The sequence below is a fragment of the Epargyreus clarus genome, unplaced genomic scaffold, assembly GCF_041222505.1.
Source record: "Epargyreus clarus isolate Ecla_fem2 unplaced genomic scaffold, WU_Ecla_fem_2.2 ptg000003l, whole genome shotgun sequence".
Taxonomy (NCBI): Eukaryota; Metazoa; Arthropoda; class Insecta; order Lepidoptera; family Hesperiidae; genus Epargyreus; species Epargyreus clarus.
The window spans coordinates 6425978-6445527 of record NW_027332211.1 but is presented as its reverse complement, the minus strand read 5'-3'; the positions used below and the strand labels follow the sequence as shown (position 1 = coordinate 6445527).

The 19550-nt window shown below is 33.8% G+C and overlaps 1 protein-coding gene across 5 annotated transcripts in view; it reads left to right on the top strand.

Moving 5' to 3' along the window:
- LOC140751542 (uncharacterized) overlaps positions 1 to 19550 on the top strand; it is a 91007-nt gene that overhangs the window by 49602 nt on the left and 21855 nt on the right. The window contains exons 1-2 of one of the 5 annotated variants that reach the window (XM_073085446.1): positions 13707 to 13962; positions 18708 to 19419. The exons of 1 other annotated variant lie outside the window; for it this stretch is intronic. In XM_073085446.1, coding sequence (XP_072941547.1) covers positions 18862 to 19419 — 558 coding nt within the window. In that variant the 5' untranslated portion in view covers positions 13707 to 13962; positions 18708 to 18861. Of the gene's footprint in view, positions 1 to 13706; positions 13963 to 18690; positions 19420 to 19550 lie in introns of those variants that run through there. 3 more of the 5 variants (XM_073085471.1, XM_073085464.1, XM_073085456.1) reach the window with 3 other exon arrangements.

Genomic DNA, 19550 nt, shown 5'->3' with positions numbered 1-19550 from the left:
TAATTACCTTATAATATGTCGTTGTAGTCCCTACAAATATTATAGGTATTTTAAATTTCAGGTGAAATCGGGAAAAATAATAATTGTACGAGTAGTACGTATTATAATTGTAAAATTAATAATAAAACTTACCTTTGTATTTACGATCGTTACTATTTTATATCGCAATACATTATTAATATTATTTGACATTTTTTTATTTAAATACTGGCCCAAAATTTGCATTGGATGTTTAATCCTCTTGCGAATAATGTAGTTGGAATTTGAAAATGTCATTAATCTGTATTTAATAATATAATCGTAATCGATGAGTGTTTTATACATAACGCAATTTAAATATTTTATGTTCAATTTTCTTATTATTAGTTTTAAACATAGAAAGTTGTTATGATGGTTAGATATCCAAACAAAATGTGTAATCTTTAGGCACCCACATTGTTTAGTATGAATCATAAAAATATTTTGTGATAGATTTTTCTGCATTCTTTGTTTTGATTCCGGATTTAAAAGCTAGACAATAAATAAATGTGACTTTAAACGATTTGGCCTTGGACAAAAATCTCCGTTAGTTCATGCGTCAATTAAGGAACGAGAGATAAATAACATTTTCCATTACGTTTTGTTTTTGTTTACGGTAAAATTATCTTTTATCTAAACTTCGGTTAAAAACAATAAGTTTTAATACTGTTAAGATCTTAAGTAATACCACCATGGAAATTATATCTTTTATTATGTTTTGATATACGTTCTTAATGTTTTTCGCGTGTCTTTATTTGGTGTGTCTCATTATTTACAGTTAAAACGGCTTGTCAGTTTTTCTTACATTTGATTTCGGTAGATACATCTAAATTATAGGAGTAACATATTTTTAAGCAATCGGTTTCTTAGTTTTTATAATAGTTCTCTACTTATGATTCTTATATTGACACTTTCTTTTTAATTATTTAAGACACACTGTGTCTTTGCGCACCAAACTTTGCACTGCTTGTGATTTACATAAACTAACCACGCTTGCGCAAACTTAAAAATAAATATATTTCTCGTTTTATGATCGTCATTGTTGCGTTAATCTCACGTAATGTTTGCGAAGTAATTGTGCAAACATAATCTGTATGGCCAAATTAAAGTTAAGCGAAGACCTCGCCTTATTTGGACCTACTCAAAATGTGCCTTTATAAAGTACATTCAACTCTAAAGTAAAGACATTTCAAATTAAAATTGCTGAAACATAAAACGGTTTGGTCACAGATATTCTTGGCAACCTATCTGACCCTAGGTCACGTCTGAGTCAAGTTGTTTAGGTACAGAATTTAATTGTCGGTAATATTGTAAGCGTGAAGCTGGAGTATAAATTATGACTATTATGAGCAATTGCATGCGACTAAGTATGAAAAGTCCGTGTGTCCGTGAGTATATTCGTACGAGTATGTCTTGTAACCCTGTGGAGTTATTAATGATTCAGGATACTAGGACGTGTGCATTATGTAGGCCTTTTGGCATGTGGTGCTCACGCTTGATTTACAGGCAATTTGCATTCAAAGTACGCATTGTTGTAGCGTTTCACAATTTAAGCTTATTCGCTAAACCGCATGGTACGAGTAGGTAGAAGTATACCACAATGTAATATAGGTATTAAAAGTATTGTGTTGTGCCTTGTCTAGAATGTGTATGTTATTTTGGCAATGTTAATCTGCGTGGCACAGCATATATGGTAGCGGACTGACACATGAGAGAGGAGTTAGGTATATTTCAGAGCAGATGGATAAAGGATTTTCAATTTATATTTCGGTTTTGAGTGTGGTTGTTTGTGTACTCCGTTTTGTGTGTACTCATGGCATGAAAAGTAATAGTGTGTGGCTAAAAGAGTAGAAAAGGTTATTTATTTAAATTTCTATATAAGCTGGGTGCTGCAGATTTCAAATAAATATTTGCAGTGGAGACTTCGTACTTAATTTCATATCAAGGAGCAAAATGTCATGCATATGCATGTCATCAGAAGCATCTAGAATCTTCGTTTGTAATTAGTTAAATGTGCAATAAAAAGGACGTCATTAAAATTAAAATAAAACCGTTTAATTAAAAAGGCATTATATAATACTGCCTTATTTTATTTTCGATGCTTCATTTTATCCACCTGTACGCATTCCTTTTTATATTATTTTGGTAGTAAAGAGGTTGCCGAAGTTGAATTCATTGAGATTGTAGTCACGCTGGATTCTAGAGATGTTCTCGCTATCGAAAAAACTGTACGAGCAACTTAGCGCCAAGGGCACTTAATAAAAATACTCATAAGATGCTCTTCAATGTTGTGCAATAATAATGTTGCAATCCTATTAAGATAACCCGTAACTCAGGTATTTGCCGAAAAATGGCAATAAAGTTTTATAAAACCTGTGCAATGTGAAAAATGTGGATATGAAAGAAATAAGTCAAAGATGGAGGCAAAAAATAGGTTGTTAGTTTCGCTTTTTCTGCTGTAAATAAGACACATTTACTCCTTCGTATATATTTACCTACATATAAACCCGGCTGATCTGACGACATCTGAATCCAGTAATTCCAACCTACGTTCCTTTATTACTAATCCTACTCCATTAGTTAATAGTCTTCTCTCACGACTGAGCCCATTTCAGGCTGGGCTCGGCACAAAATTTTTTTTTACTGTAAATATTACTAGGACCGTCTGCAGCTAGCACAATAAAAAAGGCACATTTTAACAGAGGTGTTTACAAATTATGCATGAATTATTATTATTATACTTATTATACTAACAAAATATGGAATATGTCTGAGTTAAATGGAAATAAATAAATAAATTATATAACGCTTTTATTAGCTTGGGTTGTATGTATGTATGTAACTATGTAACGGAATATTTGAACCCGATTTCTATCCACTTTGAACGTTCAGTTTAATTCAAAATTTTGAAGAATTATCAAAAACCGATGACAATACACGATTTTAATAATTTTGTACCATTGTCCTTATCAACATCCTCAGGATTCACGATTTTCAAAGTGTGGTGCGCTTTTCGAAAAGTGATAAATAGAGCACCCCACGCTTTTTTATTTTAAACTATATTTATTTTAGCATGTCCTTTGGTTCGTGATGGTAATGTAAAAGAATTTTGAGATGAAATAACTTAATATAAAATTATGTTTGCATACTTGAGTCTATGACCTGTTTGACCCACTACCATATTCATGGCCTATGTTCATTTGCCCTTTTTAATTTTACTAATTTTTTGTATCACCTCTAACATTTAAATAATCAAACTTCATACCGACCTGCCCATCATTAGTATGATAAACATTGATTTCTACATCTGCTGTATTTCTTGGATTCTAGTCTCATATGATTCTACAGTTTCCCTTTATCCCCTACGTGTAAACAACAGAGCATTAGAATTATTATTAGATTATTTCGGATTAGTAATACCTTAGTACTATATAATGTAGTATACTTACTATAAATTTCATACTAATGTAACCTAAACATTTACCATTAACCCATTAACCATTAATGTTTGTTTAACTGCTGATGTATCATGTACCTCATAATGATGTTATTAATCAAATCGGCCAAAAAAACATGGTTGTATTTGTAGATTGAATGTACTCGTAAGTTCATAAGTTCGCACAGCACGAGCATAGAGTGTAGTGTCCAGTAACAGGATGTCCTGTAAGTCTCACGACAAACTTGGAGAGAATATAGGTTAGGGTCTGACCTTTCTGAAATCCCTATTAACTAGACAAAGTTTTTGGACAATGTGCACTTATAGTTCAGTACATTTTTTTTTTCACCGCAAATAGTTAAAGACGGGATTTTTTTTTATAAAATCTTACATCTCAAAATAGCTCTCTTTTTTTCATTGTTCCATAACATCTTTTAAATAGTTTATAATTCCATATGGTAGACCAACTATCTGATAGTATTTTACAGAAAAAAATAATCACTGCATCACCAAATTTGTACGCGCAGTTAACGAAAGGACATGAAGAGGTCTGAATTAAAAAAAATAAATAAAACAATCGATAGTGCAAAAACGGTGACACTTTTAGTAAGGTATTTTTTTTCCTCAAAGAGGTTAGACCCTAACCTACTTTCTCGCAAATTTTGTCGTGGTACTTACGGGACACCCTGTATATGGGGCCTGGCTCCGATCTCCGGGCAGATGGCCAATTTAATACTTCTATTTTGGGTACTAGTGTTTGTGTTCATAGTTTGTATGTGTGTGTATATCCTCCCCCTATGCTAGAAATTTATATATTTAGCTATAAATTTTGGAAGCGTCAACCGATACTATTTCGCATCAATATGATTTACTTACCTGATGGCTTTTTGTAGCGTTTATTAAATCTGTGGTTAAAATTTTATTAAACCTTATTTTTTAATGATCCTAAATATATAAATATTAACATATTCGTAAAAATATTTATGTTAATTAATTCTGTATAAAAAATACGACTTCATTCTGTTCTTTAAAATAAGCTTATTATATTAATCAGTAAATTTATAATCCATTTAACTACCAGGTCAAATATATTTGAATATATTTCATATTATTAGTATACAAATGATTTAATGAAATTCGTTACAAGAATGTGATTGTACTTCTATATGTAAATAACATAACTATTTAAATAAATAAATAAGTTTCGTAATATTTTCAATTATCTCTACCAATCCAATGGTATATTAAAACTAATCAATGTACTTATCTAAGTGCGTATGCCTAATTTTATGGTAGCAAAACCTTTTTATTAATCTAGTTTACGACTAATAATCGGATCTACTAGCAATACGGAGCAGAGCAAGTACCTTCTTAAGCATTATATTGGATTCTTACGAAACTATCGATCGACTTAGATTTGAGCATCTGGATCGTGATCTCGCTCTTATTTCAAAATACGAATATGTACGAGAATTTGGATCAAATAAGAGTGTCAGGGTTTGAGAGAGAATATAGGTAATATTTTACCTAAAAATATTTACACTTCTTAAACGAAAATATATGAAGGTGAGTGTGAATGCGAACGAAGCGAATGGAGACCTACTGTAATTAACTAAATATCTGAACTGAGGTTCACTTACATATTTGGTACAAATGTAGTCATATCTGTTACTTTATCTACTATGCAAATGTTAACATCGCAATATTTAGGTACTACTCTATCAGGTTCTTCAGTTTATTGCCCAGACACTGTTTGCCAACGATCGGTTGGCAAAAACATAGGAATTTTAATGTATGGATATGCGGGATTAAATCAGCAACCTTCCAAATAAACGTAATAATGACATTACGCGGCTTACCTCATGCTGTCAGCAACCGGATACGCTTATTACAAGTTGACCTCTAAAAGCATCATGCGAACGCGCATACATCACAAATATCACAATCCATGATTCCTTTACCTTAATGCACGTTAGTACCATTGTCGTGACCTGTCAGCCGATAGTAATCGATGAAGCAAAAAGAGATCATCTGGTTTTAATGTATGTGTCGAATCGTAAAATTTTGTATATCGCGAATCGCCCAGAAACTTCTACGAGAAACAGGTTTATAATTCTCAAATAATATGAAATTCTCTTTAATTATCAATAACCTCTAATTGGACCCTATGATGTATTTTATGGAGTTAGAGTCATTAGATACCTTATTGGTTATCTTTATAACGCACTTCTTCAAGTTAGCAGAATCTTTTTATAGGGTTTTCAAATATTATTCTTCCTCAATACATACTTGACGTGGTGCATTCTCTGAAAAATTAAAGCCTAAGGAAAGGCATTGCATTCAAAAGCCTTTGTTATGAGGTCTTCTGCTTTATTTATACTAGTTCACAGGTCTGGTGGCATTGACCTTTTAATGTTCGGTAGTTGAAATTATTTCGCTATTGCTTCTACATATTATAAACATCAATTAACTATCGAATGCGGACTTTTTAACATCACGTCTGTAAGATAATCTTGAGTGTCCAAAACACGTCATTTTAATTTAATATATTTATTATATGGTTGCACGATATTCCGGGCAGCGGAACCACATAATGAAATATGAGTATCCTGGTAATATTAGGTTTGTAGTAAATAGTAACACACGTATACGTTGCCTTCAATACATTTGCTATTATACCATTCACAGGCATTCGTAGTTTGACTGACTGTAAGGGGTGTCTGCAACACAAACAAGTAATGAAGCTTTACTATACTTTGCTCTGATGAAACAATAAAAGATCTACTTAAGCGCTCACTAATGTGATTGCTGAAATGTTACCAAAGTTTAAGGTTTTATGTAAACTTTCATAATAACGAAATGTAAGAGTAATTATTTCGCTAATTAATTAATTATAAAGATACTTTAGAACGACGTCTTATATAGGATATATTAGTAAAAAAATATTATTGTAGTGTATAAGGTGTGTAATACAAACATTCCCTTTATTATTATATAGTAAATAATCGAGGGTACCTTTTTTTTTTACGAGGGCAAACCTTCAAAAGGTACCCGGTGCCGTGGGAGCGACGCAGGGTTATGTGGGATTCTTCCGCACTAAAACCCCCCCGGTGGCCGTCCTCGGCGCTGCGTAGAGGGCTCCGAGAGCTCCAAAGGAACACAAACGGAGCCCTCTTAGCGCGTTGGCCCGTCGGGCACCGCCCACTACTACCTACCTACCTACCAACTTACCTACCTACTACTTGTATTTTGTTACTTCTTATTAAATAGGTAGGTACTTTGTTATAAAGGGCATGACTATTTGAAGGGCTTAATTAATCTTTCCCGGCCGTAATAGAAGTAGATACATTAATACTTGTTAATCATTTTTGATTGAGTAACATTGTTAAAGCAAATTACCAACAAAAAAATAAAATCGTGTTAAAAAAGTTACCGAAATAAATATTTATAGTTGGTAGGTAAGTGTAGATGGTTCGTGAGTTACGCAATATTTTTTGTTCTATACGCAGATGATCAATTTGCCTGCGGCAATCTAATGTGTTTACACCACAATACTGTAGTGTACAGATAATTGCATTATTTGTGTGCGTCTCTACTTGGACTATTATAAATGTACCTACTTAGCTAATTGCTGTCTATATTACAATATAAAAATATTTTATAATCATTATTAGAGGTATGAATATACTTTTGTTATCGATTTTTTACCCACACACATTAGAATATTCAGTACAAAATTAACTTAAAATTAATTACATCTCGCGTAACTTACGAATGGGTTCATACTCCTAACGCCATCTAGTATTGAAGTGCAGAACTACAAAATAAATGCGTACTCTGACTTACGAATATAAGAACTTCAATCAAATCAATCTTCGATTTTCCTCAATATTTTGAGCTAACAAATTATTTAAGGATTTGTATAACTATGTATATAATTGCCTAGTAAATAAATACCCGTTTATAAATAGTGATGGAATGTTGTAGTTTGATTACGAAGGCACACCTTTTTTGCCTTATAAGTAATATCAGGAAGTGTAACCAATTGCTTCTTCCACAACATAATGTATAATTACCGTTTAATAAGTAGATATGTATTTTTATTTTGTAAATAAATCGTTGGTTCAATGGCGAATGCATTAGGATTCGACCGGGTAACTATGCGGATGGTATTCATATTCTAGTTAAGTACCACAAAGTTCAACCCGAACTGACAAACCCGTGTGTTAGTAGAATCAGACAAAGATAAAATGTCAGACAAAGGTCGCTGGGATTCTTGTGGAGGCTTTTGTCATATTATATATTGTTAGCAAACAGCCAGAAATGATTGTAGCTTCGTGACTCGTCGAAGAATCAAATAATCGAGATCAGGCGATTAAAAATCCATTTTAGTGTAGGCATGTATGTGGAAGAATACTTAATTTTATATGTAAATATTCAATTTTTTTTAATCTCATGATATTAATTTCAAACCACCGCGCCGTATTTAATGAATCATTGTATAAAAAAGGGGCGCGCAACTGTCAACAGATCAGAAGTTGTCCAATAGTGGGCCCGGCACGGTGGTGATCTGAACTGTTTGGTATTTTGCTTAGGTGTTATTGTTACTATGGTGGCATTAACGCTTATTCATTTAATTCTTTTAACTATATTTCTATAAATATTGGATAAATTAGTTAAATCGAAGTACCATTGTAGATCTACCTGCCGGCGCCCACATTTAACTCATTTACCTAACACGTCTGTTACGGAACATTGCAATATTATTATAAGACTGGGTTAACTCAGAAAAGTAGTTCGTTGTATTTTTTAAGGAGTTCAGTCATTTGCTACTTAATCATTTTGGTTTGGGTGAGAACCAAGTTGTAACAGACGGAAGTTTCACAAGAAGACAGACGCCATTAGCTTTTAAAGAGGACTTATCATTTTGAAATGTGTACAAATACTGCACAATATTACTCTTAAGATATTTTACCTCAGAAATTTCGGTCGAATATTATTGATAAGATCGATGGATCTTATTTTTAACAAAACTTAAATGTTACAATGTAATGAATGATGCAATAAAGTAAATTATGTCTTTGGCGAATGGCTCACTTGTTACTGCGATTCCGAAGAGATATCATCTTTACAATTGTAGTCGAGTGGAAGAGTTAAGATAAGGAATGTAAGAGCAGTTCTGATTACATAAAGTTAGCTTTTTATTACACAGAATAATCACTATAAAGATATATAAAAACCAACATTAATATGCAGGTCACGTAACTTATTTTGTTTTATACCAGATAACGTATGAGTTGATATGACCCATTTATGAAGTTCATAACTAATATAGGAGATTATAACTGGGTAAAACTGCGGTTTTGGAGAACACTTAAGTCCAATTTTTAAGGAAGTTAAATTACTCTAATTTTTTCGAAGGTGGTAAAACCCTTAGTGATTCGACGGGGGAGGCACCACCGCCATACCTATTCCCACCTAATAACGGCAATGTTAAGCGTTGTTATGTTTTGGTTTGAAGGGTGTAAGGGAGATTTACTTTTCCGGGGCGTTCCAGCTCCTCAGGGGTAGCGATGCATCCGTGGCCGACCTCGGATAGGAATCTTATGGATATAGGACACATGTTTACGTCGCCTGGTACTCCTTTTATTGTAAGGTAACTATCAATCATAGCCGCAGATCGTCTAATAAAAGCTATAAAGTATCTGCCGCAATGTCGAACACACCTAATTGGATTATATTGAAATTTGATGTATATTGGATTGCTTTGCCTACGAAGTTCACGACATAATAGATCAATTTTACTACTTATCTATTCCGCATTCATTTGTATTCATTGCCTTGTAAAATATGATTGAAACGATACACCTTTTATGTTAATTTTGTTACACAAAAATGAAACGATTGTTAAAATAGTTCTACTTTCCTGTTCTAAATTACCACATGATTTATTGCTGTAGTGCTATCTTGAAATAAAAAAATACATAGAGCCATCATGCCAATGCATTTGAGTCTCCTTCTAGGGCTTCGAAAGTACGTCCATGGATAATAAGAACATCAATGACATTAGATTAAATCTACCTACCGTTTATTAACTCGCAGAGTACAGACAGATTCAATCTATAGTCTGTACCATATATCATATATACTGTATATGATAATAATAATATGCCACATATAATACATGCTGTTATATAAATCAATACAATTATTATTTCTTCACACCGAATATACAGGTTACACAAGTTTGAAATAGAAACTAAAAAATATTTGCGTTAAAATTTCTGTGGAACGCATCTCGATAGCAATCTAAATGCTAGAGACGTATATTTACCGGATTTCTCAAGTAATTCTCATTCGGGTAATGTAGTAAAACTGGCTTCTTAAAGTGGACGGGATGTGTAGTCGTGATGAACCGTATATAGAGGAATTATATATATTTTATGGATATCAGACAGCGAGCGTGCCGCGACGGCTACCATAGAGATACGATACGCCGATAGTTCTGTATTAGGTTTCGTAAAAGACATAAAAATTTAAATCAGATTTAAATTTCTGTTATTTTTCTTGGTGTTTTAGTCTTTCTGTGTATGTTTCTTAAGATATACGTATCTATGTGTTTAGAAATGTAATGTAATTATGAATTTATTTATTGTTATTCACTTTGTACACAGGACAATTAAATACATTCTCAAGACAAATAGTAGCTAACTTATGTTTCCGTCTGTGTAATAGCTAGTTAATTAGCTAGTTAGTACCAAGATCAAGCTAGATGTAATCAGCTCCAGATAGGATTAGATATTCCTACCTGAGGTCGGCCACAGATGCGCCGCTACCCCTCAGGACTAAGCTGGAACGCCTCGGAAAAGTCTGCCTCCCTTACCACACCCTTCAAACCAGAACACAGCAGCGCCTAACACTGCTGTTATTAGGTAGAAATAGGTGTGGCGGTGGTGCCGCCGGAGTCGAACCACAAAGGGTTCTACCACCTTCAGTTTTTATCATGCAATTATCGAATGTGTTGTGTGTGTATGAGTAAATAACATATTGTAGTAATAAGATAAAGTAAGAAAAAGAAAAATTAAAGCAATACCTTAGATAATATAGACTATGTATATAAAAAATAAGGACATCAATAGGATTACCTTAGATAATGCGATCCTACATTACTCATGACATGACGCTCGGTCCCGCGCTCGTTGATGTCTGTTGCTCTCAGAAGTCGATTGTGCAGACGTAGCGCTGTTGAAGGTGTTCTACGAGGGTTGAAGCTGGCTTTTCAATATGAAATTGATTATTTTATAGTATATCTAGATGCTTATTAAATTTTGCAATCGTGATATCGGGAATACAGGTCAGGGTACCAGAGAACAAATATGGAGTGGAAAATCTAATGAAATGAATTTTGATATTCGATTTTTATTGTAAATAGCTATAATTATTAGATTCAATTATTATAGAGGAAAGAACCACGCCGTTTAATTAAATTATAATAAAATCGTATTTTCGTAGCAGTTTCTCATAATATTTTCTAAGAGTGTGTGTGTAGGATCGTGTGGCGCAGCGTTCGAAATACTCGTAGGTATCAATCTGCCATGCAGTTTTGTTGAGCTAGCATTTAAATGATAAGTTTTTAAATTGTTTGTTATATTTTTTTTATGTAAAAATCTATTATAAGTTGGTATACTACTTTTCATTATAGTTCCGAAATTCTAAGCGTATAGTTTTTTGCATCGTTATATACTCGTAGACTAAATGTATATGTCTAAAAGCATAAAGGTATGTTTTTGTTTTGTTAACCATATTCTAGTCACATTCAAATAACATATTACCATATAACATTTTATGCACGACTCTAAACCATTCGTTTAACTATACTAAGTTTAATCATACGAGTACATAAGAAAGTACCATACATTGTCAAGTGTACTATTCCCCGAGAATAACACATTTCTCGGTAAAATATGGGAAAGGTGTAACGACCAACTTCATAATGACAATGCTTACATGTTAATGAACAGTGAACTCCCGTCTTATGAGTACTGCATCTAAGTAGAAGCAGTATTCATATGACAAAGTTGTCGCTGACATGTAATTTGCGTAGTTTGTAGTAAATAACAAAAATGCTTACATAAAAAAATATAAAATTCTGTGCGCTAGAAGTAGGTATCTATGTGAGTACTAAAAATAAGATAAAGATATTAGATTATTAAATAAATAATGGATATGTTTGTGCGTTTGTTTGTATTTCAGTTTGAATTGACAGAAGCAACAAGATCTAAATTTCGATGTACAATAAATTAAAATCACCACTATCGCATATCTCGCTTTTGGTCATGTCTTTACAGCAATACACTCTCGGTTATATTAACGTTGGCTTACGGGAATCGGCAAGGTGTGCAAAAAGCAACAGTAACCAAGGAGAGACCGTTAACGGTTGCACAAGGTGTCGTTCGTTTCATTCGACTGTTACAATAGGAGCACTGTGGTGTGCACGTACGCACCGATTAATTCGATACGTTTCCATTAACACACGGAACTGTATTTGTTTATGAGTTCGAGATCTTTCTAGACGTTAAAAATGGTAGAACCCGTTGTGATTCGAATCCAGCGTCATCAGTGCCACATCTATTTCTGCTTAATAACAGTTGTGTTATGGTTTAAAGCATGTGGTAAGGGAAACGTAATCTTATTTATAGGGGGTTGATTACAGAGATCCATGGCCAGCAGTAGCCGCTTACCATGAGATGGACTGCATGGTCGTTTGCTACTTTAATATTATAAAAAAAAATTGTTAATGTGTTAATTAGTAAACGTAAAAAAAATATGATTGTTAAAATGTAATGTTATTTTATGCAATACTAGCTGACCCGGCAAATTTTGTACCGCCTCAAAATCTATTTATCAAATATAGTTATTTCATATAAAATATAGCCTATGTTACTCGTGGATATTGTAGCTTTCGAATGGTGAAAGAATTTTTAAAATCGGTCCAGTAGTTTTTGAGCCTATTCATTACAACCAAACAAACAAACAAAGTTTTCCTCTTTATAATATTAGTATAGACAAGTGGCAAAGAAGCACAAAAGTAATGTTACTTGATATGGATCCGTCCGTCGTTTGTACCATGGACACACAAAAATAAATAACGTGTGTGTGCCAGATCGATATTCGACAGATCGACATAACGTTCGCTCTACCATGCGTGTCGTTATCTTTAATCAATCATATTGTACGTTTATTATCACGTTTCGTAGGATACAATGGATACAATTTCCATTCCATCATGGGAACTAGACCACGTCTTTATCTTGTGCGTTTCTAGGAAGTGGGCATTATGATATGCAAATAATAATAATGTATATGGAAGAAAGGAGTGGAAATCAAATTCTCTAGGCAGTTGCGCATTCATCGGTTTGAATAATGCGGCAGCATGTTACGTATAATATGACGTAGTAACAGTTACAGTTTATTTTCCATTATAACCGACCGTTGTATAAGTAGTATAAATATTAAAAATGCATATCTTAAATTTGATTAACAAGTATAAAGAATTTCTGACGGATAATAGTTTTTATTTCTCTGTTACAAAGGAAAACTTTGAAGTTTGTCAAACAATCAATATATTTAATAAATATTTTAAAACATAATTAATTATACGAAACAGATGGTCAGAGCAAAAAAAAAGCAAAAATTTTATATTACTTTAATTATTGTAATCGTTTTGAACTTTGAGGTTACATGATTTAAAGAAAAAATGGTTGATGCAATGTGTTGCTCAAATGTACAAAAATAAATATAGCATATTTTAGATACAAACGTAACGTTTCGTCTTGCAACCTTATTAATAAGCAAACTTATTACAAATTGACCTAAGATCAAAAACATTGAGTATGTATTTTGGCCAGGATTGTATTGAGTAACACAGGAAATTTCTAAGTGCAGCAGACTTGACGTAAAGTTAGGAAATTCGAGTTCAAATGTCACCAACGTGTTTCTATAATCAATAAATACCACAAGAATAATGGAATCATAACGCTCTAATCAAAGTACAATTTGTAATTAATTATTTGAAATATCTACGTTCCGCTTCAATTAGAATTCAACGGACAGTGAGAATTACTGTGAGCCCATCGGAATTATCTAGTATCTTCTGGATAATGGGTTGCGTAAACATTATGTTCTCAGGTTTCCACGGTGATTTCTTGACAATGCGTGGTGGTGCAACGGTGGTGAGTGTCATCTGGTGGCGGCACCTCAGTCGAACGCGCAGCCTTGCACTATCAACTCCTCAATCCATAGAAAATATTGTTCACGCTTTATTTCCGATCACAGGTGCTAGCCGAGTGCGCGACGCGTTTAAAACGGGCGTCTTTGAGACTTGCCTGAACGTTTGTTTGTGTTTGTGTACGTTGATTACATTTTTCTGTGGCTTGTTTGTTTGATTGCGATTGGTAAACACGTCCGCTGTCAAATAATTGGATTGTTGCAATCTGTACCCGTTTATGGTAAATAGTTGCGGTAATTTGATTAACAAATTTATTAAATGAACCGATTATGTTAGGAGGATGGATAAGGTTTTGTAAGACAATGATTAAAATTAAATAAGTAGTAGCGATTTTTGTATGTTTTATTGTAACGTTAAACTTGTTTTGTAAATGTGTAATTCAGGTTTTGCTAAGAATACTTGCCTACTATTATTTAAATAAAAACAAGTACAAAAAAGTCACCATAGATTTGAGGACTTCAATTTAAAATTTTGAACCACAATTAAAATATTAATTACTATGAACCTTTAAAGATAAAAAATAAAATGTATGATGTAAACTAGTAGGTATATATGTATGTGATAGCAACGGTTATCTTAAATTGACTTGTGTTGTTTGTTCCATTTTGTTGATAAATGAGTGTTAAACAAAAATAAACATGTTGCGATGTACCATAGGAACTATCAATAAATTTATTTTCAACTAATGAGGCTATCGATATGTTATGTTTGTTTGTTATTATCAAATTTCAATGTGTGGGCGAACAGTAGCATATTTCGATGTTAGGTAGTTATACGAGTACCTACCTGTTTTATTTTATCCCAAATACGTAACCGGGAAATTATAAGTATATCTCCGTTAGTATATTGACATAACCTGCACCGGTACTTGATACTAATAACGAATCTACACACACTTATGTCATGCTAACTAGTGACAGCTGATTTCCCCTGAATCCATACTTACGCTCGATCGTAACTAACGGGCTGGAATGCTAATTGCTGCGTGTCACAGTTCAATGCACCAATAACTTGCTAGATATTGATTAGTACAATAAAATATTGTGTTATGTTTACCCTTCGCTTACGAAAAATAATGCAAAAATTGCAGAACATTCATCTCTATTTAATTTATTATTGTAACCTACGTGAGATACGTAGTCATAGATAAAAATATACCAATTTTTCGATATTACAAATGTTCATTTGTAACAGTGAATATTTTCCATAGTGTAGATTTAACATGTTTAATTAATAAAGTACTTACCTTACATTTGTTACCTACGAAGTACCATTTGTAGGATTAATATTACTGAATTCTTTTAACTACTCGTTATTACATCTATAGATTTGTCCCATTAAAATCCTTAAAAATAACATGCAATTATGTGTTTACCTTTCCTTTTTTGACCTTTACTTAACTGCATTATTTTATAAGGAGCGGATCATAAGACTTAATCTGAAAGTAATAGCAAAACTACCTGGCCACTCTTTCTCTCATATATTAAGTTCTCGTTTATGTTTTCTTATATGGTATCACGGTGTAACGGTGAGTCTTTACCCTTGAATACAACTCTGTTTTAACCTAACTTACTTAAATATCACATTAATACCAATATACATCAATACTGATTACTGGTCTCTGTGACCGCAGTGCCCACTCGTTTGTGACAATGGTACAATATGCGTCCATACGGATACCGCTACGAGCGGACTGCTTGACGCTTACCGATGTAGGGATGGCGATTCTTACCGAAAATTATCGATTCTCGAATCGATTCGAATCGAAGTCTAATAAATCAATTCACAAAAAAATCGAGGCCCAAAGATCGTTTGTCCAAAAATCGATCTTCGATCTTTTCAGCTAAAAAGGGTGAAAATAGCGAAAAAAAAGGTGATCAGGACCTAACAAGCACTGAAATACGTATCAAATTATGTCTATAACACATTCAACAAACTTCGAAAAGATCGACTTCTAGGATGAAAGATCGATTCACGGAATCGATCCATTACTGGAGATCCATTAAAATAATCGCTGTGGCCTAAAAGATCGATACTTCGATTAATCGATCTCAGGTCTCGCCATCCCTATACCGATGTGTATTAGGCCGTTAAAATGCAATAGCTGGCACTAATTTTCTGATAGTATAGTGTTTACACACACGTATTTGCATATTAGTCTTTCCACGCTAGACTGATTAGGTTTTTGTTGTATGTACATAATTGGTTAAGAAAGAAATCTCAATTAATTAATGATCTGAATGTGTGTCTTTGAAATAGTAAGTCAGGCCAGTGCTTTCTTTATTTGCCATTATCAAATTGACCATAGTTAATATACAGACTTTACAGACATATCTAAGTATATATATGTAAATGCGTTGTAGTACTTGTAAGTTTTGTGTAGGTAGAGACGTGAGTATATTTCTAAGTTTATGGGTCAAAGGTGCTACGAAACGTAGACAATAGTACAAATAGAAGGCTGACTCCAAAGGAATTTTTGATAAAGATTTAAGCAATAAATATCACAATCGAATGGGGAATGATTGAGATGACTCGACAAGCGTAAAGTTCGCGGGTAAAGTACAGGGTTCGAGCACAGAGGCGCATTCGAATAATAATACCTTATGGAGATACCAACACATAGATCAAGGACTACGTTTATTATTATTATTCTGATGTTACAATACCACCGATTATAGACATTCTTACGATTGCACAAAGGGTTTAGATTGGAAACAACTCTATATAACATTTAACGTCGAATAGTCCTTGTTATATCAAGACAAATTATTTCATACAATCTCATACACAATCTCGGCCATCAATAACGATTTGATGAATTGTAAGGTAAAGTAATAATTTAATTAAATCGAAATACATTTATCAAGTACTTCTGTCAAGGTGTCGTAGATTCCTTGACCCTAGCAAGAGCAATGGACGCAGGTATACAATAAATTAATTATTAAACAATGTTAATAAATTGTGATTGCACAATACGACCTATTGAGACTTTAGCCAGAGGTTACGTAATTACATAAAGGAATTTTCGATAAAGGAATTTCCATTTCAAGCTAAGGCATAATAATATCAAAATCTATAGTACAGAATTATAAGAGTACTTATGAAGATTGATATGATTATTCTAGAATATAAATTACGTTTCGATTTATAAAATTTTGTTTGATGGGGTTTTCACACAAATTACAAAACTTTTAATGTAACATCATTTAATTGCGAAAATATAAACAGATTCATGTACCTATAGAACGAACAGGCTTATAGGAACGTATATTTTTCATGTAATGGATCGACATGAGCCCGCATTAAAATGGTTAATTTGTAAAAATCGGGCAGAAGTCTTAGCTAAAGATAGTATTTTACTTACTAAAAGAGAATAAATACTATTTAGTTGTCCTTGATATTTATCTGATCTTACGCTAGCGTTTCGAACTACAGCCATCATCTGAATGATAAATAATAGATGGTGTTTTAAGATACCGTAAAGCATCACTCAATGATCGATTCAACCTCTAAATAACGTTCGTATAGTTCAAATCATCTTAAAATCAATTTGCGATCGATTGGCGTGTCGTAAGTGCGAGTGAAACGTAAATTACAATACTGACAGTAATAGGTTAGTTGGAGCATCGTTTGATGTGGTAATCGGGTTTACACGTCGTTTTCGATACAATTTTCGCAGCCGTAGATAGTGTGGGAAAGATGCGTTCATATCGAAATCATAGGAACAAACACCTCGATAAAAACTTGATTTCATGCATTTTACTGGTGTTACATACGATGTAACATAGATAGTTGTGTTAAGGTCAAGTATGGCCAATCTTTTCAAAATTACGGGCCAGTAAGGATGGCAAGACAGCTGCAAGTTTAGAGCTGCCTTCTGAAAATAGGTTGGCGAAAGGCGGCCTTTGCGCGTTCCCCAACGATTAAAACCAGCCCAACTTGCTGCGGGCCGAATCCCAAGCCGGATTATTTAGATAAGACACAGGTGCAGTTGAGAAAGGTACGTGTGTGTAAAGGTCTGACATAGGTTACAATAATCAGACGCACGTCAATACCCATGCAAGCGGTACAACCGTAGACAGGCATGCACTAGGAAGCGGTACACATACTTTAATGACCCATGTTCCTATCAGTACATCTGTTGCATTAACGGCACATCAGTTGCATAAAACACCCTGGGGCGTTGCACAATCACGCAATTCACTCTCGTTGCTTGTCTCGCCCGCGCCATTGTCGCGCACGAGCGTTACTGAGAACGTTCCCGCGTAGCTAGCAAAAACCGCGGGAACCACCTCAAAACAATAATGGCCGACATAACGCCCCGAATGTTATCTACAGTCTGCGTATTTGCCGCTTACAACATAGCAAATGTTCTCATTATTTGTTTCGTTAGTCAGCCTTTTGTTTGCCACAAATTTTAAGATTTTATCACGCAAACTAAATAGACAAATGCTACTGGTCAAACCTCGATTGGGAACAAAATCAAAAATCTATTTTTATTTTTAGGATAACTCTGTCTTTTATTTCAGTAATTAGATGTAATTATATCGGTTAATGATATCATAATAAACGTTTAAATTAGACCATTTCGCAAAAAATAAGTACTTACTTGAACAAAGCTAAATATAAAATCAAAGACATTATAGAACAATCGCAAAGAGGTTATAAGATCTAGATTAAACTTAAGTAACATAACATCCGAATTACCTAATTCTGACGTTGTTAATTATAAAAGAATCCGTCACTGTTTAATTTTTGTGGCATTGTCAATCTTTGTTTGTTAATTGGCAGGAAATTTTGATGTTTGATTGCTTATTCATCCGGCTCGTGGCTGTTCGTAATAAACACTGACAATTTACTCGTAAGGTATTTCGTTGTACGGTCAGACGCAAGTGCAGGGGCAACAAACAAACAAGCCGTCTTTGTAACTCTGTAATAAGGAGATCAGTTTTCATTCAATCTTAGTAACGCGATCGAGTAGCAATTTCAAGTTTTAATTATAAAAGGATATTGAATGGACTTTAAATACAGAATAAATTTGACAAAATATAGATTAATACAATGATCATACAGAATTATGTTTCGATGTGCCCGTTAATATAATTTTGAAAACATAAAAATGGTAAACGGAAACTATATTTTATACGGAGACAGACCATCCTCGGAATCTGAAATAGTGGACGACCATGTTCACGCGCGGACAGTCGAACGGAAAACAAAACGCAAAGCAAATAGAACAGCTAATGAGCTTCAACGTTCTCTAAACTTGGCACAATTGGACAATGAAACTGACTCCGTGAAATATGAGAAAAAGATAAAAGAGCCGAGACTGCTGCGCTATGTGCCAACGAGTGACGTGGAGGAGCATTTTGTCACTGAAAAATTTGAGACATACGACTTGACGCCCTCCGAGGAGCCGCCGAGACGAAGTACGTTTACAAAAAAACCTAAGAATCCAGCGGACGGTTCCGTCAATTACGCTTACTCCCGTTCGAGCAGCAGCTGCAGTTCTCCTAATGGCAATTTGCCGACAATATCGGAACACGGCGAACAATACGGCACTTATCGGATAAGAGCGGTGCAAACGCCGCCCGTTGATGGCATTGTTAACGGCTACGAGAATAAGCTTGACAAATACTTCGCTAGGCCGAGAGAAGTCAAGCTATTCGCCGCTAAGGTAAGCTACAGTGTAAGTTCCAAAATTGTAATATGACTATATATACGAATTAATGATTTCTGATATCTTATTACATAAAGTCTTTTTTTGCAACATGATGTTACCCGTTACGCTTTTTAATTTGAAATTAA